Source organism: Hyla sarda, chromosome 2 (assembly GCF_029499605.1).
Source record: "Hyla sarda isolate aHylSar1 chromosome 2, aHylSar1.hap1, whole genome shotgun sequence".
Classification (NCBI taxonomy): domain Eukaryota; kingdom Metazoa; phylum Chordata; class Amphibia; order Anura; family Hylidae; genus Hyla; species Hyla sarda.
This window is the reverse complement of record NC_079190.1, coordinates 322,039,548-322,066,197: the sequence shown is the minus strand read 5'-3', so window position 1 is coordinate 322,066,197 and position 26,650 is coordinate 322,039,548. Positions and strand designations below refer to the sequence as shown.

At 42.4% G+C, this 26,650-nt stretch overlaps 1 protein-coding gene across 1 annotated transcript in view; it reads right to left on the bottom strand.

Annotated features, from left to right (window-relative positions):
* Positions 1–26,650, bottom strand: part of ATP2B4 (ATPase plasma membrane Ca2+ transporting 4) — a 243,136-nt gene that overhangs the window by 113,074 nt on the left and 103,412 nt on the right. Inside the window, exon 3 of the mRNA XM_056560150.1 lies at positions 10,569–10,766. Coding sequence (XP_056416125.1) covers positions 10,569–10,766 — 198 coding nt within the window. The remainder of the gene's footprint in view (positions 1–10,568; positions 10,767–26,650) is intronic.

The following is a 26,650-nucleotide window of genomic DNA, read 5'->3' as shown; positions in this document are numbered from 1 at the left end:
GGAATCTGTTCCCGTTGTCCACGACTGCCGTCAGCCGGCCCGCATTTTAGGTATGCTGTCACTAGCGATTAATCCACTACGGTTCTTACTTTGCTGTGACGCGCCTGTCGGACCGGATCGGATGTCAGACGCCGGACTCCGAGGTTACTGGTTCTCCGGTATGTTTTCATTATGGTACTTCATATATAAACGGGCACTGTCCGCTTATGCATTGCCATGATTAAGGGCTCATCTGCAGCCCGAAACGCGTCGGCGCGATGTTTTTATGCATCATTTAGTTATTTTTGTCCTCATGGATTTTAACCGTCCACAGTAAAGGTTATGTTTTAATTTTCTGGTCAGCGAGCTGAACTTCTCACCTTCTTTTCATATGCCATTTACGGGAAGCGGCCCGTGTGTTCGTGCTGCAGACTGCTCTCTTTCTATGAAGCCCAGGACTACATTACGGTGTGGTGAGTGAGCTGAGTTGCCCCTTGGCACTTCCTACAAAGTTGGGAAGATAGCTCTGTAAGGCTAGACTGCTACACAAGCAAGATGAAGACCACTCCGCTATACCAAGGGGTATTTCTGGGAGAGATGCAATAGAGCACTGTTTCTCAAGCTCGGTACTCAAGACCCCACAACAGGTCATGTTTTCAGGATTTCCTTAATCTTTCACAGATAATATAATTATGGTCAGTGCTTCAGGCATCACCACAGTTATATCACATGTGAAAGACTAAGGAAATCATAAAAACATGACCTGTTAGGGGGTCTTGAGGACCGCGCTTGAGAAACACTGCAATAGAGGATGGACAATATTGCTATGCAGAATACAGAACAATGCTGAAGAGAGTAGCAGGATAGATCTCTGACACCACCTACTGGTCAAGTAGCAGCAGCAAAAACTCTCTCGGTGCCAAGTTGCAGACAGTCTATTCATGCATTAAAAAGGGAAGAACAACGTCCCATTTGACCTACTCAACAGTATGCAACAAATCCCCACCTGGATGTATACGAAGTCCCACTTCATATGAAGGCCCGCAACAATAAACACAAAGTCAACCTAGGTCCACAGAGCAGTGACCCAATTAGTTGTTCACAGGGGCTTTGAATACAAAAAACAGTCCCCAGTTATGCACACTTGCCTGAATGCAGTGGAGGTTCAATGACTGTAATGCTAGATGAAAGAATGCGTTCCCTGCAGATCAGGATACAGGAATTCGGGCCTTGACCAAGAAGAGAACAAATGGAGCCAGGTAGGTAACGAACAAATTTAATCAAATGCGACGCGTTTCACCGCGCTTGCGCGGTTTCATCAGGCATAGCACACACTTCTTGGGGAGAGGTTTATATACATGCAGGTATTAACCCCTACCTGACAAAGTGGATTTTAACAAATAGTCTGTTATATTATAATACAAGAAAAACATATGTAAAAATAAAACACATAGAATTAGCATGATCAAATATTAAAAGGCAATAATAAAAAGAGAGAAAATAATGATATATAATTGTAAAAAATACTATTTATCAAAATATCGCTTAGTGTGTATACTGGTATAGGACAGATTAGGATCCTAGCCTACAGATCCCAGCATCGCATCATCCACATGCTACGCTGTATGTAAGTGCAACGAGGCGTGGAGTATACGATACCGCACAGTGTGTATTAAATAATAAAAGGCTTATCTTAATAACACCCACCACTTAGAAAATCACCGCATCGTATCAACCCCACACCACCTCGCACATCAGCGCAGTGAAATGTGAGGAATGCATTATCGCACGGTGTGTATTTGCGTGTAAAATTATATCAATCCACCCCCAAAATAAGCATAATATTATAAAATGCAGGATCTATGTATAATAAACAATCCACATGAAAGATTTTTGAAAAAACAATCCACATTTGGATCTTTTGAAAAAACGGGTCATGTGTATTCATGCCAAAAAGGAACAAACTCACCTCAACAGTTGAACGGGCAGCACCCAAGGAATGTATCCATCACGAAGCAAAAATAAAAAGCCATGATACAGGTACCAGAAATAGGATACACAAGAACCGCTCTGTGTGTCCTATTATATAACAAAAAAGATTTATATATAGAAAAATAGGCAATGTATATGTATATGTATATGTAAAGGACCATTAAACAATTCATGTGTCAAAGCTAGAGAAAAAGGATATAATAAAATAACTAATTTGCATTAATATATGGAGGAGTCTTCAAGGATGTTACTTAACGTTCTCTATGGTCTCATTAAGACCATTGGGAACCAATGTGACAAGTTTGTGATTCCACTAGGATTCACGATTAATGAGATGTTGATATCTGTTAGAACAATCCGATGGGATTGTTTCAAGAATTATTAATTTTAAAGAATCTAAATTGTTATTATGTTTGAAAGTGAAGTGTTTTGACACACTATGTAACAAATATTTATGTTTGATGTTCCAGCGATGTTTGTTCATACGGGACCGCACTGTTTGTTCAGTGCGGCCCACGTATTGAAGATCGCAACTACATGTTAACAGATATATCGCAAAGATGGTGTTGCATGTGACTTTGTCTTTAATTTTGTATGAACAAAAAAAGGTGGTATGTTCTTTAACCACTTAAGGACAATGGACGTTCTCCTACGCCCCCGTTTCCGAGTCCTTAAGGACCGAGGACGTAGGAGTACGTCCTGTCCATTCCCGGCCCCCCGCCGCTAGCCGGAGGGGAGCCGGTGCCCGATGCCTGCTGAAATCGTTCAGCAGGCATCGCGGCATATCGCCCAGGGGGGTCATTATGTCCAGGTGACAATTCAGTCCAGCGATCTGCGGCGATTCCGGGTCAATCGGGTCTCCAGTGACCCGGAATTACAGGCTGATCGGGGCCGTCAGAGACGGCCCCGAACAGCCAGAGCCTGCAGGGGTGATGTGGCACTGGTGCCACCTCACGATCGCCCTGATTCGTCGGCCAATCAGGGCGCCTGCTGCGGGTGTAACTCCCGCACCGCCCCTCTTCCGGAGGACGTGAGCGGGTGCGGGACGTGCAGCCCTGGTGCTGGGGACCCCGATCCCCGGCGTTAATGTTGGGATCGGGGCCCCAGGAGCGACGGCGGCGGCGGGACTGACCTGCAGCGTCGATCAAGCAGCAGCAGGAGGTGAGTGACAGCCTCCTGCTGTTGCTTAGTAACAGCTCCCAGCATGCAAAAAGGTCATGCTGGGAGCTGTAGTTATGCAAGAGGAGGAGGCAGACCACCACAACTCCCAGCATGCACTTATAGGCATGCTGGGACTTATGGTTTTGCAACAGCTGGAGGCACATTCTTTCTATGGAAAAGTGTACCTTCAGCTGTTGTGTAACTACAACTCCCAGCTTGCACAGCTAAAGTGCATGCTGGGAGTTGTAGTGGTGCATCTGCTGGTTGCATAACTACAACTCCCAGCATGCCCGTTGGCTGTCGGTGACTGCTGAGAGTTGTAGTTTTGCAACAGCTGAAGGCACACTGACTTAAGTAGCAAACCAGTGTGTCTCCAGCTGTTGCATAACTACAATCCCCAGCATCCCCAGCCAAAGTAGTATGCCTCCCGCTGTTGCATAACTACAACACCCAGCATGCCCTTCCGCTGTCCGTACATGCTGGGGGTTGTAGCTTTTGCAACAGCTGAAGGCACACTGGTTGCAAAACACTGAGTTTGTTGCCAAACTCGGTGTTTCACAACCAGTGTGCCTCCAGCTGTTGCAAAACTACAACTCCCAGCATGCACTTATAGACCCTACATGCTGGGAGTTGTAGTTTTGCAACAGCTGGATGTTCCCCCCCCAATGTGAACGTACAGGGTACACTCACATGGGCGGAGGATTACAGTAAGTATCCGGCTGCAAGTTTGAGCTGCGGCAAATTTTCTGCCGCTGCTCAAACTGCCAGCGAGAAACTACTGTGAACCCCCCGCCCGTGCGACTGTACCCTAAAAACACTACACTACCACAAAATAAAATAAAAAGTAAAAAACACTACATATGCACATTCCCCTACACAGCCCCCCTCCCCAATAAAAATTAAAAACGTCTGGTACGCCACTGTTTCCAAAACGGAGCCTCCAGCTGTTGCAGAACAACTACTCCCAGTATTACCAGACAGCCACTGACTGTCAAGGCATGCTGGGACTTTTACAACAGCTGGAGGCACCCTGTTTGGGAATCACTGGCGTAAAATACCCCTATGTCCACCCCTATGCAAGTCCCTAATTTAGGCCTCAAATGCGCATGGCGCTCTCACTTTGGAGCCCTGTCGTATTTCAAGGCAACAGTTTAGGGCCACATATGGGGTATCGCCGTACTCGGGAGAAATTGTGTTACAAATTATGGGGGGTATTTTCTGCTATTACCCTTTTTAAAAATCAAAAATTTTTGGGAAACCAACATTTTAGGTAAAAATTTTTTTTTAGTTTTTTTTACATATGCAAAAGTTGTGAATCACCTGTGGGGTATTAAGGTTCACATTACCCCTTGTTACGTTCCCCGAGGGGTCTAGTTTCCAAAATGGTATGCCATGTGGTTTTTTTTGCTGTTCTGGCACCATAGGGGCTTTCTAAATGCGACATGCCCCCAGAGCAAAATTTGCTTTCAAAAAGCCAAATGTGACTCCTTCTCTTCTGAGACCTGTAGTGCGCCAGCAGAGCACTTCTCACCCCCATATGGGGTGTTTTCTGAATCGGAAGAAATTGAGCTTCAAATTTTGGGGGGTATTTTCTGCTATGACCCTTTTAAAAATGTAAAAATGTTGGGAAACCAAGCATTTTAGGTAAAACATTTTTTTTTTTTTTTTACATATGCAAAAGTCGCGAATCACCTGTGGGGTATTAAGGTTCACATTACCCCTTGTTACGTTCCCCGAGGGGTCTAGTTTCCAAAATGGTATGCCATGTGTTTTTTTTTGCTGTTCTGGCACCATAGGGGCTTCCTAAAGGTGACATGCCCCCCAAAAACCATTTGACGCTCCTTCCCTTCTGAGCCCTCTACTGCGCCCGCCGAACAATTAACATAGACATATGAGGTGTGTGTTTACTCGAGAGAAATTGGGTTTCAAATACAAGTAAAAATTTTCTCCCTTTTACCCCTTGCAAAAATTCAAAAATTGGGTCTACAAGAACATGCGAGTGTAAAAAATGAAGATTGTGAATTTTCTCCTTCACTTTTCTGCTATTCCTGTGAAACACCTAAAGGGTTAATACACTTATTGAATGTCATTTTGAATACTTTGGGGGGTGTCGTTTTTATAATGGGATCATTTATGGGGTATTTCTAATATGAAGACCCTTCAAATCCACTTCAAACCTGAACTGGTCCATGAAAAATAGCGAGTTTGAAAATTTTGTGAAAAATTTCATAATTGCTGCTGAACTTTGAAGCCCTCTGGTGTCTTCCAAAAGTAAAAACTCATAAATTTTATGATGCAAAAATAAAGTAGACATATTGTATATGTGAACCCAAAAATGTTTTATTTTGAATATCCATTTTCCTTACAAGCAGAGAGCTTCAAAGTTAGAAAAATGCAAAATTTTCATTTTTTTCATCAAATTTTGGGATTTTTCACCAAGAAAGGATGCAAGTTACCATAAAATTTTACCACTAAGTTAAAGTAGAATATGTCACGAAAAAACAATCTCAGACTCAGAATGATAACTAAAAGCATTCCAGAGTTATTAATGTTTAAAGTGACAGTGGTCAGATTTGCAAAAAACGCTCTGGTCCTTAAGGTGTAAAATGGCCTGGTCCTTAAGGGGTTAATTAAACTGCAACATAAACAACATAATTTTCCACAAGGGACACAGAAACCATCCTTGTGTAATGGATGTTGTGGCTTACCTTTAAATTTACCTGGGGCAACCATATTCTGTAGGTTACTCGCACGTAAAAGTAACTCTAGAAATCGGAGGGATTAACTCTTTAAGGACAGGGTCCTGAAGTATAATTGGCCAGTGTCTATGTAATATTTGTTTAATTTTTGAGGCTTCCTTATTATAATTGGTCACAAAATTCGTTTTGAATTCAGAGGTTTGTATGGATAAAGAACTATCAAAATTATTAGTAGTTTGTATTTTTGAAGTTACTAAATCCGATTGTTTTAATTTTTTTATTTTGTTGTAGGAATTAATAAGGATTTTTTTCGGATAACCACCCAAAGATTCCACCCAACTCATACATGAACTCAGTACAATATCTTTACCACCAAATCTTTCTTTTTTAACATTAGAGGTCTGTTCTCTTTACTCTAATATAGACACAGAACTTGGACTTGCCGCCATTCATGACACCTTTAACAATGATTCCCCTCTACCCATAAATCAATCTACATTTTTGTTAAAATCCATCCGGTTTATTTTAGAACATAACATTTTTTCTTTTGATGATAATTTATACAGGCAGACCCGGGGCTGTGCCATGGCAACTCGATTCGCCCCAAGTTATGCAAATTTGCTTATGGGGCGATTCCAGTCTCGGGCTTTTATTAATTCAGTTCATTTTTTCTGTAGATATATAGATGATTTTTTTCATTTTTTGGGGGAACACTTTTGGAGGCTGAGAGTTTTGTCCATGAGTTAAATCAGAACTCTTGGGGCATACAATTTACGATGCACCATTCTTTTGATTCTAATAAATTTTTGGATCTGGAATTATCCAGATCTGAAACAGGTCAAATCACTACCAAAACGGACTTTAAGAAGATGGAAATTAATAGATTTCTTAATTTTGATGAGGGGCATGCCCTACGGGCAGTACCTGCGCATCCAAAAAAATTGTGCCTCGGATGAGGACTTTGATGCGCAGGCTGCTGTCCTTAGGGGACGCTTCTTAGAAAAAGGTTATCCGAAAAAACTCCTTATTAATTCCTACAACAAAATAAAACATTTAAAACAATCGGATTTAGTAACTTCAAAAATACAAACTACTAATAATTTTGATAGTTCTTTATCCATACAAACCTCTGAATTCTAAAGAATTTTGTGACCAATTATAATAAGGAAGCCTCAAAAATTAAACAAATATTACATAGACACTGGCCAATTATACTTCAGGACCCTGTCCTTAAAGAGTTAATCCCTCCTATTTCTAGAGTTACTTTCAGACGGGTGAGTAACCTACAGAATATGGTTGCCCCAGGTAAATTTAAAGGTAAGCCACAACATCCATTACACAAGGATGGTTTCTGTGCCCCTTGTGGAAAATTACGTTGTTTATGTTGCAGTTTAATTAAAGAACATACCACCTTTTTTTGTTCTTCCAAAACTCAGTTATACAAAATTAAGCACAAAGTCACATGCAACACCATCTTTGCGATATATCTGTTAACATGTAGTTGCGATCTTCAATATGTGGGCCGCACTGTACAAACAGTGCGGTCCCGTATGAACAAACATCGCTGGAACATCAAACATAAATATTTGTTACATAGTGTGTCAAAACACTTCACTTTCAAACATAATAACAATTTAGATTCTTTAAAATTAATAATTCTTGAAACATTCCCATCGGATTGTTTCAAATCGGTATCAACGTCTCATTAATCGTGAATCCTATTGGAATCACAAATTTGTCACATTGGTTCCCAATGGTCTTAATGAGACCATAGAGAACGTTAAGAAACATCCTTGGTGACTCCTCCATATATTTATGCAAATTAGTTATTTTATTATATCCTTTTTCTCTAACTTTGACACATGGATTGTTTAATGGTCCTTTACTTACATTTATATATATATATATATATATATATATATATATATATATATATATATACATATATATATATATTAGAGATCGATCGATTATCGGTATGGCCGATATTATCGGCCGATAATCACGATTTTGGGCATTATCGGTATCGGCAATTATCTTGCCGATAAGCCAATAATGCCCCGCACCGCCCCCACCGCACCGCGACCGCCACCCCCTCGACCCGCCGCACCGCACCTCCGACCCACCGCACCGCGTCGCACCCCCCACCGTGATGCTAGGCGGTATACCGGTATGGATTTTTTCCCATACCGCTATACCGGTCGGGCCCCTCCCCCACCCTCCGAGTGAATAAAAAAATTAAACTTACCCGTAATGGGGGTGGTCCAGGCCATCCTTCCTTCATGTAGTGTCCGGGGGCGTTCCGGGTGGAGGGTGGTCCGGTCCGGGCTGTCCTTCTTCTCCGGCGGGCCTCTTCTCCACTCCGGGCAGGCTCCGGCCTAGTACGCTGCATAGACGCTGCTACGCCGTGAAGTCAGGTGCGTCGCTGCGCACGGGCGTCACTGCGCAGCGACGTCTATGCAGCGTACTAGGCCGGAGCCTGCCCGGAGTGGAGAAGAGGCCCGCCGGAGAAGGACAGCCCGGACCGGACCACCCTCCACCCGGAACGCCCCCGGACACTACAGGAACGATGGATGGATGGCCCGGAGCACCCTGGCAGGTAGGGGAGAGAAGCGGGTGGTGGCGGCGGCGGCCTATGGCCCCGCAAAAGCCACTGCAGATCATTGAGTTAAAGCGCCCGCTTTAAATCAATGATCTGCAGCGGTGTCGCAGGGGGTTAAATAGCTGATAACTTATACCGAAATATCGGTATAAGTTATCGGCTATCGGCCCTAACCTGCACGGATTATCGGTATCGGTATCGGCCCTAAAAAAACGATATCGGTCGATCCCTAATATATATATATATATATATATATATATATATATATATATATACACACACACACACATTGCCTATTTTTTGTTATATAATAGGACACACAGAGCGGTTCTTGTGTATCCTATTTCTGGTACCTGTTTCGTGGCTTTTTATTTTTGCTTCGTGATGGATACATTCCTTGGGTGCTGCCCGTTCAACTGCTGAGGTGAGTTTGTTCCTTTTTGGCATGAATACACATGACCCGTTTTTTCTAAAGATCCAAATGTATAGCACTATTCCATCTTTCATGTGGATTGTTTATTATACATAGATCCTGCATTTTATAATATTATGCTTATTTTGGGGGTGGATTGATATAATTTTACACGCAAATACACACCGTGCGATAATGCATTCCTCACATTTCACTGCGCTGATGTGCGAGGTGGTGTGGGGTTGATACGATGCGGTGATTTTCTAAGTGGTGGGTGTTATTAAGATAAGCCTTTTATTATTTAATACACACTGTGCGGTATCGTATACTTCACGCCTCGTTGCACTTACATACAGCGTAGCATGTGGATGATGCGATGCTGGGATCTGTAGGCTAGGATCCTAATCTGTCCTATACCAGTATACACACTAAGCGATATTTTGATAAATAGTATTTTTTACAATTATATATCATTATTTTCTTTCTTTTTATTATTGTCTTTTAATATTTGATCATGCTAATTCTATGTGTTTTATTTATACATATGTTTTTCTTGTATTATAATATAACAGACTATTTGTTAAAATCCACTTTGTCAGGTAGGGGTTAATACCTGCATGTATATAAACCCCTCCCCGAGAAGTGCATGCTATGCCTGATGAAACCGTGCAAGCGCGGTGAAACGCGTCGCATTTGATTCAATTTGTTCGTTACCTACCTGGCTCCATTTGTTCCCTTCTTGGTCAGGGCCCGAATTCCTGTATCCTTGAAGTCTCCTCTATATATCTCTATCGTTTTCAGGAAGGCTGCAGACCTACATCATCACATTAAATGCATATCCTTGTTGTGTGGCAACGTGCACAACCTGGCAAGGTGAGCCTTTACTTTACCCTTCCTTCCCACACACCTGTGATCCCGTTGATACTCCACAAGGGAGCGCCTGTTCTTCTTTTGTTTTACTGCAGATCAGGATGCCAGGGAAGCGGGAGGGTCCCAGGTTTTTGTGTCCCATGAGGGGCAAGAACTTGTCCCAAGGGTGATCCACACTTGAAGGGTAGAGGGCAGCAACTGGTTGTGAGCAGCGCCCCCTCCGATGCATTCCCTGCCTAAAAAATTAGGCCGCAGCTTCAAAAGTGGCACTAGGCAGCAAAAAAAATTGCCCGATTCAAACAATACACCCCTGAAATGATAGGGTGGAGTATCAACTGGGCAATATCCTGGATGCAGATGTGGAGTTTGATCACCCAGGAGCGAGGATAATACTGAATTAGGGTATGCTCACGTTCTTTAATGTGAACGGAATCTCCGCTCGCAGAATTCCACCAGCGGAGATTCCATCTGGCGGTAGGACCGCGCGTCACTGTGCCGTCAACATTGATGGTTATGCAGTGCTCGCGGAAATTCCGCAGTGTGAACGGGTCCGCGGAAAACCCATTCACACCTCAGTGTCAGGAACTGTCTGGAGCAGGAGAGGTTTGCTATGGTGATTTGCTTATACGGACAGAGGTGTAATTAGAGAGCACTGTTGTCAGACTGAAAAGAACAACTCAATTTCCTCTGTAGTATACAGCAGCTGATAAGTACTATTAAGATTATTAATAGAAGTAATTTACAAATCTGTTTAGTCAGCACCAGCTGACTTAAAAAAAAAAAATTGCCACCGGAGTACCCCTTTAACGGTCACCTCGTGGAAGAATTGTGACTAAAGGGAAAAGTCACTTACCTTCATTAGTTCCACCTGGAGGATGGTAAAAGGATAGGCCAAGAGATATTATGGCTGCAATTTCCAGGATGATTAAGGTTACATCTTGCAATGCCTCCCATACAAGTTGCAAGAATGTTTTGGCTTTCTTTGGGGGAATGAAATTTTTTCCAAATGTTTGTCTTCTCTTCTCCAGGTCTGCAAGATTTCCCGACAAACCTGTAATAGTTATAAAACTAGTTTTAGTTTGAGGAACATATATCATGTAAGTTACACAACCAAAATGAAGCTGGCCATAAATCACCCTCTCTTTACCACAAGTGTGTAAAATAAGGGTCATTTTAACCCCTTAAGGACTCAGCCCATTTTGGCCTTAAGGACTCAGACAATTTAATTTTTACGTTTTCATTTTTTCCTCCTCGCCTTCTAAAAATCATAACTCTTTTATATTTTCATCCACAGACTAGTATGAGGGCTTGTTTTTTGCGCGACCAGTTGTCCTTTGTAATGACATAACTCATTATATCATAAAATGTACGGCGCAACCAAAAAAACACTTTTTGTGGGGAAATTAAAACGAAAAACGCAATTTTGCTAATTTTGGAAGGTTTCGTTTTCACGCCGTAGAATTTATGGTAAAAATGACGTGTGTTCTTTATTCTGAGGGTCAATACGATTAAAATGATACCCATTATTACATACTTTTCTATTATTGTTGCGCTTAAAAAAAAAAATCACAATCTTTTTAACCAAATTAGTACGTTTATAATCCCTTTATTTTGATGACCTCTAACTTTTTTATTTTTACGTATAAGCGGCGGTATGGGGGCTAATTTTTTGCACCATGATCTGTACTTTTTTTTGATACCACATTTGCATATAAAAAACTTTTAATACATTTTTTATAATTGTTTTTTTAATAAAATGTATTAAAAAAGTAGCAATTTTGGACTTTTTTTTTTCGTTCACGCAGTTCACCGTACGGGATCATTAACATTTTATTTTATTAGTTCGGACATTTACGCACGCGGCGATACCAAATATGTCTATAAAATTTATTTTTGCCGCTTTTTGGGGGTAAAATAGGAAAAAACTGACGTTTTACTTTTTTATTGGGGGAGGGGATTTTTCACTTTTTTTTTACTTTTACATTTTTTTTTACACTTGAATAGTCCCCATAGGGGACTATTCATAGCAATACCATGATTGCTAATACTGATCTGTTCTATGTATAGGACATAGAACAGATCAGTATTATCGGTCATCTCCTGCTCTGGTCTGCTCGATCTCAGACCAAAGCAGGAGACGCCGGGAGCCGGACGGAGGAAGGTGAGGGGACCTCCGTGCAGCGTTCTGAATGATCGGATCCCCGCAGCAGCGCTGCGGGCGATCCGATCATTCATTCAAATCGCGCACTGTATTGATCCCGGCACCTGAGGGGTTAATGGCAGACGCCCGCGAGATCGCGGGCGTTGGCCATTGCCGGCGGGTCCCTGGCTGCGATGCCCGCGGTTATGCACAGGACGTAAATGTACGTCCTAATGCGTTAAGTACCACCGCACCAGGACGTACATTTACATCCTGCGTCCTTAAGGGGTTAAAATAAGATATAAGTCATAAGTATAACTCATTTCAGAAAGGTTTATTCATGTCATAGAGACGCGTTCATAAGCTCAAAGTTCAAAAGCTTTCATACGTGGGGTCCAATCCAGGTGCTGAAACCTCCACTAAAAGGACGATCGGAGAGAAAGAGCATTTATCTGAGTATTTCTATCTGTTTGTTATAGTGATTATAGAGGTGTCAGCACCTGGATCCCCACCAATAAAAACCTTTGACATGTCAAAACTTCTGAAATGAAAATTACATTTTAAAAATGTGGAAACCATGAGTTAACATAAAACTACACAAAACAGGGAAACAAGAAAGAGGTATGGCTCTCTCAATACTGTGAATAAAAAACAAAGCATAACAAAATATATGTCCTCCAGTGTCTGCTCCAGAAACATTTCAGCACCATTATACATATATATATATATATATATATACATACACACACACATATACAATATATGTATTTTTTTTCAGTAAACAATGAAAATATATTGCATAACATTTTGCATTAATCCTAAATTACATCCTGTAATAAATTGAAAAAAGAAAACACAACTACTAATCGTCGTCAGAAAAAGTCAACAGGCCTGTTGTTGGGCACATCCCTAATAATAAAGCTAGGCTCTTATAATACAGTGGAACAATTCAGCTTTCCAATATCAGATGTGGAACACTACCAAGAATAAATAACAACAAAGTAAGCCATATCCTGATGATGCCAACCTAAAAGAGTGGCAGAATGCTTGCGCAAACTTCTGTGGCAGTTTGAGTAACAATTTTTGTGCAAGAAATTGGCCAACGTTGCTACTCTATGCTGGTGCAGGGAATGATAAATTCTCCCAAATGTAATCTTCGCAGCAGCTAGAGTTTGGCCACACGTTCCTCTATACTGCTAGAAACAAGCTATGTATACAACTGATATTTTATGTCAAGCAAGGGGGATGAATTTATAGTATACAAAGTATGTATGCGTAAATGGGATCGTCCAATATAAGAAAAACATGATCATTTTTTCCTCCCAAAACATCACCAAACCTGTCTGAGTTTTATCTGGAAATGCAGTTACACCCTATTGACGTGAAAGAGGCTAACCTACTACAACTTGAAAAGAGGTTTTCTAGTGTTCTCAAATTATCCAATGCACCCCCCCCCCCCCCCCCCACACACTATATCTCCCACTGCAGCTCTGGTCCTCTGCTGCTCCTCTCTCCTGCTTCAGAGTTGAGGTTTTGGAGCAGAATTATCCCAACCCCTAAAAATACAAATTTATTGAGTAGCTAATATGTACCCGAAGAACACAAGAGTTTTACAAACGCAGACACACAAATTTATTTTTTTTATTGTGCAAGGAAACTAAAACCTAAAATGTAAACTTTTTTGGTATTGCGGTATTCTTACTAATATTCATTTCTCTTGCAGGTATTCATTATGGTTTTTATCCCACTCAATGTATAGGGGTGAAGTCTGCGGTCAATCAGCAGCAAAATCCACAAGTACCAATAGAATTGTTCAAATAAACAACAAAAGCCACCGCATACGGTGTATATAGACATTTACGACAATATCCAGTGGAGGCCCTGACATTGTGGCAGAAACAAAAAAAAAAAATCTAACCATTATTTTGGTGGCCTCATTTAATGCTACATTTTCCTTGGCATCTGCTGCAGAGACGGTGTTTTCCAGGGGTCTTGGAAGCTGGATCGATGATAAGCTTACCACTGCAAAGGTTCTTTTATTAAAGGGATTGTCTATGATGAGAGTGCTCATCCAGTAACCGAAATAAAGAGACCAGAGAAAGAATTGGTATCACAAAGCTAAAAATGGGCACCACTTAACAAGAGTGTTTTAGAAAATACACAGACACTTATCCAAGTCAGCCTCATAAAAAAGGCACAACAGTAACTAAACTAAAATAAAGTGCAATAATCACCCATGAGGAAGACATGGAGCACATAGCCATGTGGTGGGCCTATCCCTCCCCCAAATAGGCTGACGAGGACTTGCGAAGCTATAATACTTTGTACACTATTGTTATATTTTGACTGCATTATTGATAGGAATTTGTGATATCCGTGATCTTACATGTAATTTCCTTAGGAATTTCATGGTAAACTTATACATTTTATGTTTTCATCATGATCATCATGACCGGCCCAGTAGATATTTCTCCATATAGCCTTAACCTTCCCGCACATTTAGTGAAAGGGAGAGGTAGGGTATTGGTAAGGGGAGTAAAAGTGCCTTTTGTTGTTTTACATTGTCTGGCACCATTTTAAGAACTTTTTTTTAATCTGTTTTCCTCACAAGCAGGAGACACAGACCAATACTATGCTATTGGCTGTCTTATTCTACACATGGCAAGCCTGTCTCACCATGCAGCTTGCTAAAATAATGTTTCTGAAAGTAGCGCCCTGTTTGTTTTCGAGCTGCCAGGAAATCACATTTAACGGTAACTGTAAAAATTCCGATTTAGCATAGTCTTGTAAAACAGAAGCAGATGGAGAGCTGTGATGCAGAGAAGGAACGTCACACTGATGATACTTTACACTTAATATTTAGGACAGCAGGTCTGTATATTTAATGTTACACTAGATGTATTTCTTGACAACTGAAATAAACAGGAGTATGGTTGACCAAAAACATATTGTAAGAACATACATAACAAAATATCAGACATTAGAACAATAACTACTAGGAAACATCTTTATCACCCTAACTGCTGACCTCTGTCTTTTGATGTCACTGCAATTCCAGGATGGTTGTGGCTCTGGGGCTGCCCCTGCTCTAACAACGCTCCAGTTTTTAGCTATCCTCTGAGGTACCTCCAATCCTGCTCCTTTAACTCTCTGATGGCTGCAGTCCATGACAATGGCATGATCACAGACTTCCCCACTCCCATCAGAGTGATCCCATCAGACACCAGTGTAAGGCTTTACAGTCAACCGTGGGACTCTAGAAAGATCTATTTATTCGGTGTTCCTCCTGCGAGGGCACAGTTTTCACCACTTGGTGACTGCTTGTTGAATGTAAACAACCGTCCATTCAGCAATTAACTCTTTAAAAATGTTCCTGAATGTCCTTGCAAAGTTTTTCAGCGGCACAAAGACCATAAGGTGAAAAGGCTCTTCAAAGATAAGGCAAAGACAGTGTATTGACTTTGGAGCAGGACTATGATGTAATTCCGCTCAATAGCCAGGGGCCCGTAGCTAAGCCTGAGGAGGCTGCAAGGCTATTACCCTTTAGATCCCTTGATCAAAGTCAATTATGGGACCCAAAGCCAGTAAAATATTGGTGCCAGTTCTTTAGAGAAGCTAAATGGGACTAACGCAGTAGGATCACATGATCCCGGTCAGCTAACATTACAGCCATAGGGCCTTACCTGCATCTCTAGTCTGGTTCTCCAGGCTGTTTTTGGCAGGCTGGAGAATCGAGCGCCAATAACACTGGTCAATTCTGTGCAAATGAGTACAGCCTTGAACAGTCATTGTCTCATATGGGGACTTACAAAAATGTTTTTTTTTGTTTTTTTTTTTAACAAACGTGATTACCCCCCCCCCACCCTCTACACACACACACACACACACACACACACACACACACACACACACACACCGTGCCTTATAAAAGTTTAAAATTGCCTCCTTTACCCATTTTTGTTTTTTAAATAATGTAAACAGAAATAAACAAACATATTTGGTATCACAGTCTGTGGAAATATTCAAACTATTGGACATTAAAGGGGTACTCCACACCCCTAGACATTTTATCCCCTATCCAAACATCTTATCCCATATCCAAAGGATAGGGGATAAGATGTCAGATCGCCAGGGTCCCGCAGCTGTGGGCCCCCGGGATCTCGGCTTCTGCAACCACCTGTACAGCTGCCACCTCACACCGGGAACGCTGGAGACCGACCACAATGGCAGACGAGCGTGACGTCATGACTCCGCCCTGTGTGACGTCATGCCCCGCACCCTCAATGCAAGTCTATGGGAGGGGGCGTGACGGACCTCCTATAGACTTGCATTGAGGGGACGGGGCGGAGTCGTGACTTCACGCTCGTCCGCCATTGTGGTCGTGTGAGATGGCAGCCATACAGGTGGGTGCAGAGCAGAGATCCCTGGGGCTCAAAGCAGCGGGACCCTGGCGATCTGACATCTTATCCCCTATCCTTTGGATAGGGGATAAGATGTTTAGGGGTGCGGAGTGCCCCTTTAATGAAACTCCAGTGAATAGCATAGATGTAAAAAAAATACCAAAGTCCAGATTTGTTGATTTTGACATCATGAGGGGGTGGGGCTATGACATCAATGGCTCCCGGTGCTGGTTACAGCGTTCTTAACAGTTTGTTCCAAACCCTGAGCAGCGGAGTACCCCTTTAACCCCTTCAGGACCCATGATGTAACGTTACGTCATGACACCCTGGGTCTTAAGGAACCATGACGTACATGTATGTCACGGGCAATTCCGGTCCCCACCGTGCGCCGGGCGGGGATCGGACCGGGATGGCTGCTGAAATCATTCAGCAGGCATCCCGTGCAATTGCCCAGGGGGGGTCATCAGATTCACACATGCGATTTGCGGTTATTCTGGGTCATACAGGTCTATGGTGACCCGGAAAATAAGGGGGATCGTGGGTGTCTTGGACAACCCCCGATCCCCCTTATTTTCTATGTTCTGCCCACCAACAATAGGTGGGGCAGGACAGTGAAACCGACGAGGACCGGGTGCCGAAGTCCATTTACCCCATCGGTGGAGGCTGCGGGACGTGATCGGCTGCGGTGATCGGCGGGCGGCATGTCATGCGGCTGGCTCCCTGGATCCTACAGAAGCCAGTGAGTCCTAGCAACATCTGGAGGGCTACAGTTTGAGACCACTATACAGAGGTCTATAAACTGTAGCCCTCAAGATGTTGCAAAACTACAACTCCCAGCATGCCCACACATCTGTTTGGGCATGCTGGGATTTGTAGTTTTGTAACAGCTGGAGGTCTACAGTTTAGAGACCACTGCATAGTGATCTCTATACTGTGGCCCTGTAGATCTTGCAAAACTACAACTCCTAGCATGCCCACACAGCTGTTTGCTGTCTAGGCATGCTGGGATTTGTGGTTTTGCAACATCTGGAGGTCCACAGTTTGGAGATCACTGTGCAGTGGTCTCTAAATTGTAGCTCTCCAGATGTTGCAAAACTGCAAATCCCAGCATGCCCAAACAGCAAACAGCTGTCTCGGCATGCTGGGAGTTGTAGTTGCGTACCTCCAGCTGTTGCATAACTACATCTCCCAGCATCAATACGTGCTGGGAGTTGTAGTTTTGCAACAGCTATAGGCACACTGGTTGGAAAATACTAAGTTAGGTAACAGTACCTAACTGAAGGTTTTCCAACCAGTGTGCCTCCAGCTGTTGCAAAACTACAACCCCCAGCATGCATGGTCTGTCAGTACATGCTGGAAGTTGTAGTTTTGAAAAAGCTGGAGGTTCCCCCCCCCCCCCCCATGTGAACGTACAGGGTACATTCACACGGCAGGTTTACTGTAGCGCAGCGCAAACTTCTTGCGGTAAGCTCACTGTAAACCTCTGCCACTGCGAACATACCCTAAAAACACTACACTAACACATAATAAAAGGTAAAACACTACATATACACCCCCTTATACTGTCCCCCCAATAAAAATGAAAAACTTATTGTACGGCAGTGTTTCCAAAACGGAGCCTCCAGCTGTGTCAAAACAACAACGCCCAGCATTTTTGGACAGCCACTGACTATACAGGCATGCTGGGAGTTTAGCAACGGCTGGAGGCACCCTGTTTGGGAATCACTGGCGTAGAATAACCCTATGTCCACCCCTATGCAATCCCTTATTTAGTCCTCAAATGTGCATGGTGCTCTCTCATTTCGGAGCCCTGTCGTATTTCAAGGAAACAGTTTAGGGCCACATATGGGGAATTTCCATACTCGGGAGAAATTACTACAAATTTTGGGGGGCTTTTTCTCCTTTTACGCCTGTTAGCGTAAAAAAATAAAAAATTTTACACTAACATGCTGGTGTTGCTCCATACTTTTTATTTTCACAAGTGTTAAAAGGAAAAAAAGACCCCCAAAATTTGTAACGCAATTTCTCCTGAGTACGGAAATACCTCATATATGGGCGTAAAATGCTCTGCGGGCGCACAACAAGGCTCAGGAGTGAGAGTTCACTATGTACATTTGAGGCCTAAATTGGTGATTTACACAGGGGTGGCGGATTTTACAGCGGTTCTGACATAAACGCAAAAAAATAAATACCCTCATGTAACCCCATTTTGGAAACTACACCCCTCACGGAACGTAACAAGGAGTATAGTGAGCCTTAACACCCCACAGGTGTTTAATGAAAATTCTTCAAATTTGGATGGAAAAATGAAAAAATAAATAAATATAAATATATATATATATATATATATATATATATATATATATATATGTTTTTCACTAAAATGCTGGTGTTAACCTAAATTTTTCATTTTCACAAGGGAAAATAGGAAAAAAAGCCCCCAAAATTTGTAACCCCATTTCTTCTGAGTAAGAACATACCCCAAATGTGGATGTAAAGTGCTCTGCGGGTGCACTACAATGCTCAGAAGAGAAGGAGCGCCATTGGGCTTTTGAAGAGAAAATTTGTCCGGAATTGAAGGCCACGTGTGTTTACCAAGCCCCCATAGTGCCTGAACAATGAACCCCTCCACATGTGACCCCATTTTGGAAACTACAACCCTCACCTAATGTAATAAGAGGTACAGTGAGCATTTACACCCCACAGGTGTCTGACAGATTTTTGGAACAGTGGTCTGTGAAAATGAAAAATGTAATTTTTCATTTGCACAGCCTACTGTTCCAAAGATCTGTCAAACGCCAGTGGGGTGTAAATACTCACTTCACACCTTATTGAATTCTGTGAGGGGTGTAGTTTCCAAAATGGAGTCACATGTGGGGGGGTCCACTGTTCTGGCACCACGGCGGGCTTTGTAAACGCACATGGCCCCCGACTTCTATTCCAACCAAATTCTGTCTCCAAAAGCTCAATGGCGCTACCCTCTTCTGAGCATTGTAGTGTGCCAGCAGAGCACTTGACGTCCACACACTGGGTATTTCCATACTCAGAAGAAATGGGGTTACAAATTTTGGGGGTCATTTTCTCCTTACCCCATTGTAAAAATTAAAAATTTGGGGGGAAAAAACAGCATTTTAGTGAAAAAACATTTTTTTTTCATTTACACATCCAACTTTAACAAAAAGTCGTCAAACACCTGTGAGGTGTTAAGGCTCACTGTACCCCTTGTTGTGTTCCTTGAGGGGTGTAGTTTCCAAAATAGTATGCCATGTGTTGTTGTTTTTTTTGCTGTTCTGGCAGCATAGGGGCTTCCTAAATGCGACATGCCCTCCAAAAACCATTTCAGCAAAATTCGCTTTTCAAAAGCCAAATGTGACTCCTTCTCTTCTGAGCATTGTAGTGCACCAGCAGAGCACTTGACGTCCACACATGGGGTATTTCCATACACCGAAGAGATGGGGTTACAAATTTTGGGGGGCATTTTTTCCTATTTTCCCTTGTAAAAAAAAAATTATTTGAGGGAAAACAGTCATTTTAGCGAAAAAAAAAAAAGAATTTACACATCCAATTTTACCGAAAAGAAAATGTTACCGAGTGTAAAAAATTAAGATTTTGAATTTACTCCTTCACTTTGCTGCTATTCCTGTGAAACACCTAAAGGGTTAACAAACTTTCTGAATGTCACTTTGAATACTTTGAGGGGTGCAGTTTTTATAATTGGGCAATTTATGGGGTATTTCTAATATGAAGGCCCTTCAAATCCACTTCAAAACTGAACTGGTCCCTGAAAAATCCATATTTAGAAAATTTTGTGAAAAATTGGAAAATTGCTGCTGAACTTTGAAGACCTCTGATGTCTTCCAAAAGTAAAAACATGTCAACTTTATGATGCAAACATAAAGTAGACATATTGTATTTGTGAATCAATATATCATTTATTTGGAATGTCTGTTTTCCTTACAAGCAAACAGCTTCAAAGTTAGAAAAATGCAAAATTTAAAATTTTTTCATCAAATTTTGGAATTTTTCACCAAGAAATGATGGAAGTATCGACAAAAATTTACCCCTAACATGAAGTAGAATATGTCACAAAAAAACATTCTCGGATTCAGAATGAAAAGTAAAAGCATCCCAGAGTTATTAATGCTTAAAGTGACAGTGGTCAGAATTGCAAAAAGTGCTCCTGTCCCTAGGGTTATAATGGGTTCCATCCCCAAGGAGTTAAAGGGGTACTCCAAAACGATAGTGATGTCACGGCGATGCCTCCTCCAGTCATGTCTATGGGAGGGTGTATGCTGCAGGAACCCGGTGTTTTTTCAGAGCACGTGGTGCTGGGGGAGATCGGGGGTGGAAACCCAGCTATCAGACATCTCATCCCCTATCTTTGGGTAGGGGATAAGATGTCTAGTAGCAGAGTACTCCTTTAAATGCTCACCTGTTCTAGAGTTTAAATAAAATATTCCGTGGAATATTTTTGAACAATATATGATATGTATTTCAGGAATCTTTTTAACACTTTTTGCCATGAACTCTAAATGAGAAAGAGAACCTTATGCTTCTGGCATATACCTTTAAGATTTTAGCAGATTTATATTTGTCAAGGCAGAATGCAAAAGCAGTGCTCTCAAGACAATTATACACATCAGATGGTCAGCCATTCCTGCCAAAATCTGTGGGTTTGGCCTACAACTAATGTACATGACCAGCTTTAGTCCTGCCCACTGAATGAAAAAAAAAATGCAATGAAGCACCTAAACACGCCTGATTACCTAGACTGGATAAAATTATAGGTCTATAGATCTGCTTACAATGATAAAAATAAAAAATAAACTACAAAAATAAAAATAAAAAAACACACACACACACACATTGATCTTCATATAAATTGAACTTAAAGGGGTTATCCACCGTAAGGTGATTTTAGTACATACCTGGCAGACAGTAATGGACATGCTTAGGAAGGATCTGCTCGTCTTGGGGCTAAATCGCTATGTTGTGAGATTATCTTAACATTGTAGCTAGCTGTTTGTGAACTGGTATTTCCTGTTTGACTTTTCTTTTTTTGACTACAAATCCCACAATTCCATCTTCCTCTCTCCTACACATCAGCCACCCCACCCATTTAAACATAAATGAGCTGCATCCATTCAAAAGACCTGTGGTTTTCAATTAGGGTGCCTACAGCTGTTGCATTAGTTGCAGATTGTTATTTCTCCCACCAAGTGATCACTCCCCCCATTAAAGCAGACAGGCTCCCTGTCATCAGCTGGCTAGTGATGTCAGGTCTCAGCCGCATTGCAACTCGGGAAAAACCTGAGACAACAGTCATTTTGTATACTGTTAAAAATAAATATTGGGGTGAAAAATCACATAAGAATTGTGAGAAAACCATCACACACAGGTACAGACACTATATTATGAACTACACTAACTTTACAGCCCCTGTAGCATAGTCAAAAAAATAATCTTGGAATACCCCTTTAAGATAATTGATCTCAATAAAAATAAGCAGCCATAACAACTATTATTAATTCTGCCAATCCCCTTGACCAACACATCTGGGACCCTGATTTGTCAGATACACAGGTTCTTTTCAACCTAGATTGAATCTGGTGTAGTGCAAACAACAGTTGGTTAGCTGGCCAATTATTGTTTTGATTAATCGACGAATTTGATAAAAATAACCATAGTTGAGAAGGAGTTAATTTGGTAGATTAGGGAGGGAGTTAGCCCTCTATGGGGCTTTAGAAAAAAAAAAAAAGGTAATAAATGTGAAAAAAACCCTCCCCTAATAAAAGTTTTAATAACCCCCCCTTACCCATTTTTTTAAAATAAAATAATTTAATCAAAAATAAAAATAAACGTGCCGTAAATGTCCAAACTATTAAAATACAAAGGTTAGTTAAACTGCACAGTTGATGGCGTACACGCATTTCATATACCATAAAAAAAATTTAAAAACGATCACAAAATCCCATCAAAACAAAAATCGTACCAATAAAAACTACAGACCACGGCACAAATAATGAGCCCTCATATAGCCCTGTATGTGGAAAAATAAAGTTATAGGGGTCAGAAGATGACAATTTTAAACATACCGTATATACTCGAGTATAAGCCGAGTTTTTTGCTGAAAACACCCCCCTCGGCTTATACTCGAGTGAACTCTCCACCCGCAGTGGTCTTCAACCTGCGGACCTCCAGAGGTTTCAAAACTACAACTCCCAGCAAGCCCGGGCAGCCATCGGCTGTCCGGGCTTGCTGGGAGTTGTAGTTTTGAAACCTCCGGAGGTCCGCAGGTTGAAGACCACTGCGGCCTTCGACATCATCCAGCCCCCTCTCACTCCCCTTTAGTTCTGTACAGTACTCACCTCCACTAGGCGCTGGTCCGGTGCTGCAGGGCTGTCCGGAGAGGAGGTGGTCCGGTGGGATAGTGGTTCCGGGCTGCTATCTTCACCGGGGAGGCCTCTTCTAAGCGCTTCGGGCCCGGCCCCAGAATAGTCACGTTGCCTTGACAACGACGCAGAGGTACGTTCATTGCCAACGTACTTCTGCGTCATTGTCAAGGCAACGCCTCTATTCCGGGCCGGAAGCGTGGAGAAGATAGCAGCCCGGAACCACTATCCCACCGGACCACCTCCTCTCCGGACAGCCCTGCAGGACCGGACCAGCGCCGAGCGGAGGTGAGTACTGTACAGAACTAAAGGGGGGTGAGAGGGGGCTGGATGATGTCGAAGGCCGCAGTGGTCTTCAACCTGCGGACCTCCGGAGGTTTCAAAACTACAACTCCCAGCAAGCCCGGACAGCCGATGGCTGCCCGGGCTTGCTGGGAGTTGTAGTTTTGAAACCTCTGGAGGTCCGCAGGTTGAAGACCACTGAGGGCGGATGATGAGAAGAGGATGATGAAGGGGGGGGATGGTGAAGGGGGTGTGTGTGGGATGATTACAAGGGGATGATGAAGGGGGGTGGGGATGATGACAAGGGGATGATGAAGGGGGGATGTGTGGGATGATGACAAGGGGATGATGAAAGGGGGATGTGTGGGATGATGACAAGGGGATGATGACAGGTGATGATGATGAGGGTCTGGATGATGACAGGCGGTGATGATGATGAGGATGTTAATGACGGGTCTGGATGATGACAGGGGGGGGATGATGTATTTCTCACCCTAGGCTTATACTCGAGTCAATAACTTTTCCTGGGATTTTGGGTTGAAATTAGGGGTCTCGGCTTATACTCGGGTCGGCTTATACTCGAATATATACGGTAATAATTTTGGTGCATGTAGTTAGGATTTTTTTTAATGGGGTACTCCGGGGCTAAGACATCTTATCCCCTATCCAAAGGATAGGGGATAAGATGCCTGATTTCCGCAGCACCCAGTTACCATCAGCCTCCGGAGCATGTTCGCTCCGGGTCTGATGACTGCTGATCACAGGGCCAGAGTATTGTGAGGTCATGGCTCAGCCCCCTCCCATAGGCTTACATTGAGGGGCGGAGCATAAAATAAAACCTATATAAACTAGGTATCTTTGTAATTGCATGGACTTTCAGAATAAAGATAAGGTGTCATTTTTACTGAAAAAGTGCACTGCATAGAAATGGAAGCCCCCAAAAATTTAGGCTATGGTTGGCCGAAAACCAAAAGCAAAAATGCATTGCCCTGCTCCCTTCTTTTTATATATAGTTTTTGTAAAATTGTAATATCAGAATTTTTTCTGTTAAATAAATTTGTGAATTTAAGTAATCTTACATTAAAAACTCCATGCTAATAATAATAAAATAAACATCACATCCTGGGCACTAAACGGCCCGCTCCCTTATATACTATCAGTCAATGTGGGAAAAATGCAGCAAGCATTATGTACTGGCCCTACTTTAGATGTGCCAATACTCGGGGAGTTGTGGTCATCCTCCTGGTACTTGGCGCCAACTACACCTCTGATGTACTTGCCTAAGTAAATTCCAAGCCACGCCCCTACTTTAACCCCTACTCTGCCCCTAGACATCTTATCCCCTATCCACAGGATAGGGATAAGATGTCTGATCGCGGGACCCCCAGCAATCTTCCTGCAGCACCCAGCATTCTAGCCTGCAGCGCCGGAGGCTTGTGAAGTCTCGACCAGGGGATAATCACTTCTATTTAAAAATCTTAATCCTTCCAGTACTTTTTAGGGGCTATATACTAAAGAGAAATCCAAAAAAGAAATGCATTTCCTGTGATGTCCTGACCACAGTGCTCTCTGCTGACCTCTGCTGTCCATTTTAGGAACTGTCCAGAAAAGCATATGTTTGCTATGGGGATTTTCTCCAGTTCCTAAAATGGACAGCAGAGGTCAGCAGAGAGCACTGTGGTCAGGACATCACAGGAAATGCATTTCTTTTTTGGATTTCTCTTTAGTATACAGCCCCTAAAAAGTACTGGAAGGATTAAGATTTTTTAATAGAAGTAATTTACAAATCTGTTTAACTTTCTAGCACCAGTTGATTTAAAAAAAAAAAAAAAAGTTTTCCACAGTAGTACCCCTTTAAGGACACAGCCTATTTTGTCCTTGAGGACACAAGAAAATTTTAATTTTGCATTTCTGCTTTTTCCTCCTCGCCTTCTAAGAGCTATAACTTTCAATGGTCTATTGATTCTGTAGCTGAATGCGAATAAAATGATACCAAATATATATAATTTTTCTAATGCTGCTCTACTTTTATAAGAAGTCAAACTTTATTGAACAAAATTAGTATATTTAAAATTGTCCTCATCTGATCCCTATAACTTTTTCATTCTTCCATATACGGGTATGTAGGAGGGCTCATTCTTTTGCGCTGTGACCAGAATTTTTTTTTATCGGTGCTATTCTTATTTAGATTTTTTTTTTTTTATCGCTTTCATTTATTTTTTTATGATATATGATGTGATTAAACCCTTAGGGACTCAGCTCATTTTCACCTTAAGGACTTTTTCTTTTTGCAATTCTGACCACTCTCACTTTATGCATTAAAGGGGTACTCCGATGCTTATACATCTTATCCCCTATCCAAAGGATAGGGGATAAGATGCCTGATCGCGAGAGTCCCGCAGCTAGGGACGCCCTTGATCATGCACGCGGCACCCCGTTTGTAATCACGCCCCCTCCCGTAGGCTTGCATTGAGGAGCGGAGCGTGACGTCACAAGCCGCCGACCCTGTGGTCGACCGTAATCAGACGCGGAGCGAACACGCTCTGGGGACTGATTACAATCGGGGGGGGGCCGCGTGCATGATCCGGGGTGTCCCCAGCTGCGGGACCCCCGCGATCAGGCATCTTATCCCCTATCCTTTGGATAGGGGATAAGATGTGTAAGCACCGGAGTACCCCTTTAAAGGAAAAGTGTCAACTTACTCCCCCCACACTAAGCAGCAGTACTGGATGTTAGTGCGGGGGACGCTGATCAGTTTGATGCTTACTGTGCACAGATCCGCCCGGCCATTCTGCCGATAACATCATTTTTCCCTATATTCTAATGAAGTGCTAACTGGCACAGGTGGGTTAACTGGCAGGTTAGGTGGGTTGACTTTAACATAGAGGTAAATTAGTGGTAAATATAGTGGTAAATTTTAGACGTTACTTGCATCCTTTCTTGGTGAAAAATCCCCAAATTTCATGAAAATTTAGCATTTTTCAAATTTTGAAACTCTCTGCTTGTAAGGAAAATGGATATTCCAAATAAATTATATATTGATTCACATATACAATATGTCTACTTTATGTTTCCATCATAAAGTTGAATTTTTTTTACTTTTTGAAGACATTAGAGGGCTTCAAAATATAGCAGAAATTTTCCAAATTTTCACAAAAAATTCAAAATCAGGACCAATTTTGCACAAACCTCACCAGCTGTTGCAAAACTACCACTCTCAGCATGGACTGACAGACCGTGCATGCTGGGAGTTGTAGTTTTGCCACAGCTGGAGGCACACTGGTGAGGAAACACCGAGTTAGGTAACAAACAAACTCAGTGCTTCCCCACCAATGTGCCTCCAGCTGTTGCAAAACTACAACTCCCAGCATGCACGGTCTGTCAGTGCATGCTGGGAGTTGTAGTTTTGCAAAAGCTGGAGGCACATTGGTGGGGAAACAATGAGTTAGGTTCTGTTACCTAACTCTGTGTTTCCTCACCAGTGTGCCTCCAGCTGTGGCAAAACTACAACTCTCAGCATGCACTGACAGACCATTCGTGCTGGGAGTTGTAGTTATGCAACAGCTGAAGGCACACAACTACAACTCCCAGCATGCTGAGACAGCAGTTTGCTGTTTGTGCATGCTGGGAGTTGTAGTTATGCAACATCTGTAGGGCTACAGTTTAGACACCACTGCACAGTGATCTCCAAACTGTGGCCCTCCAGATGTTGCAAAACTAC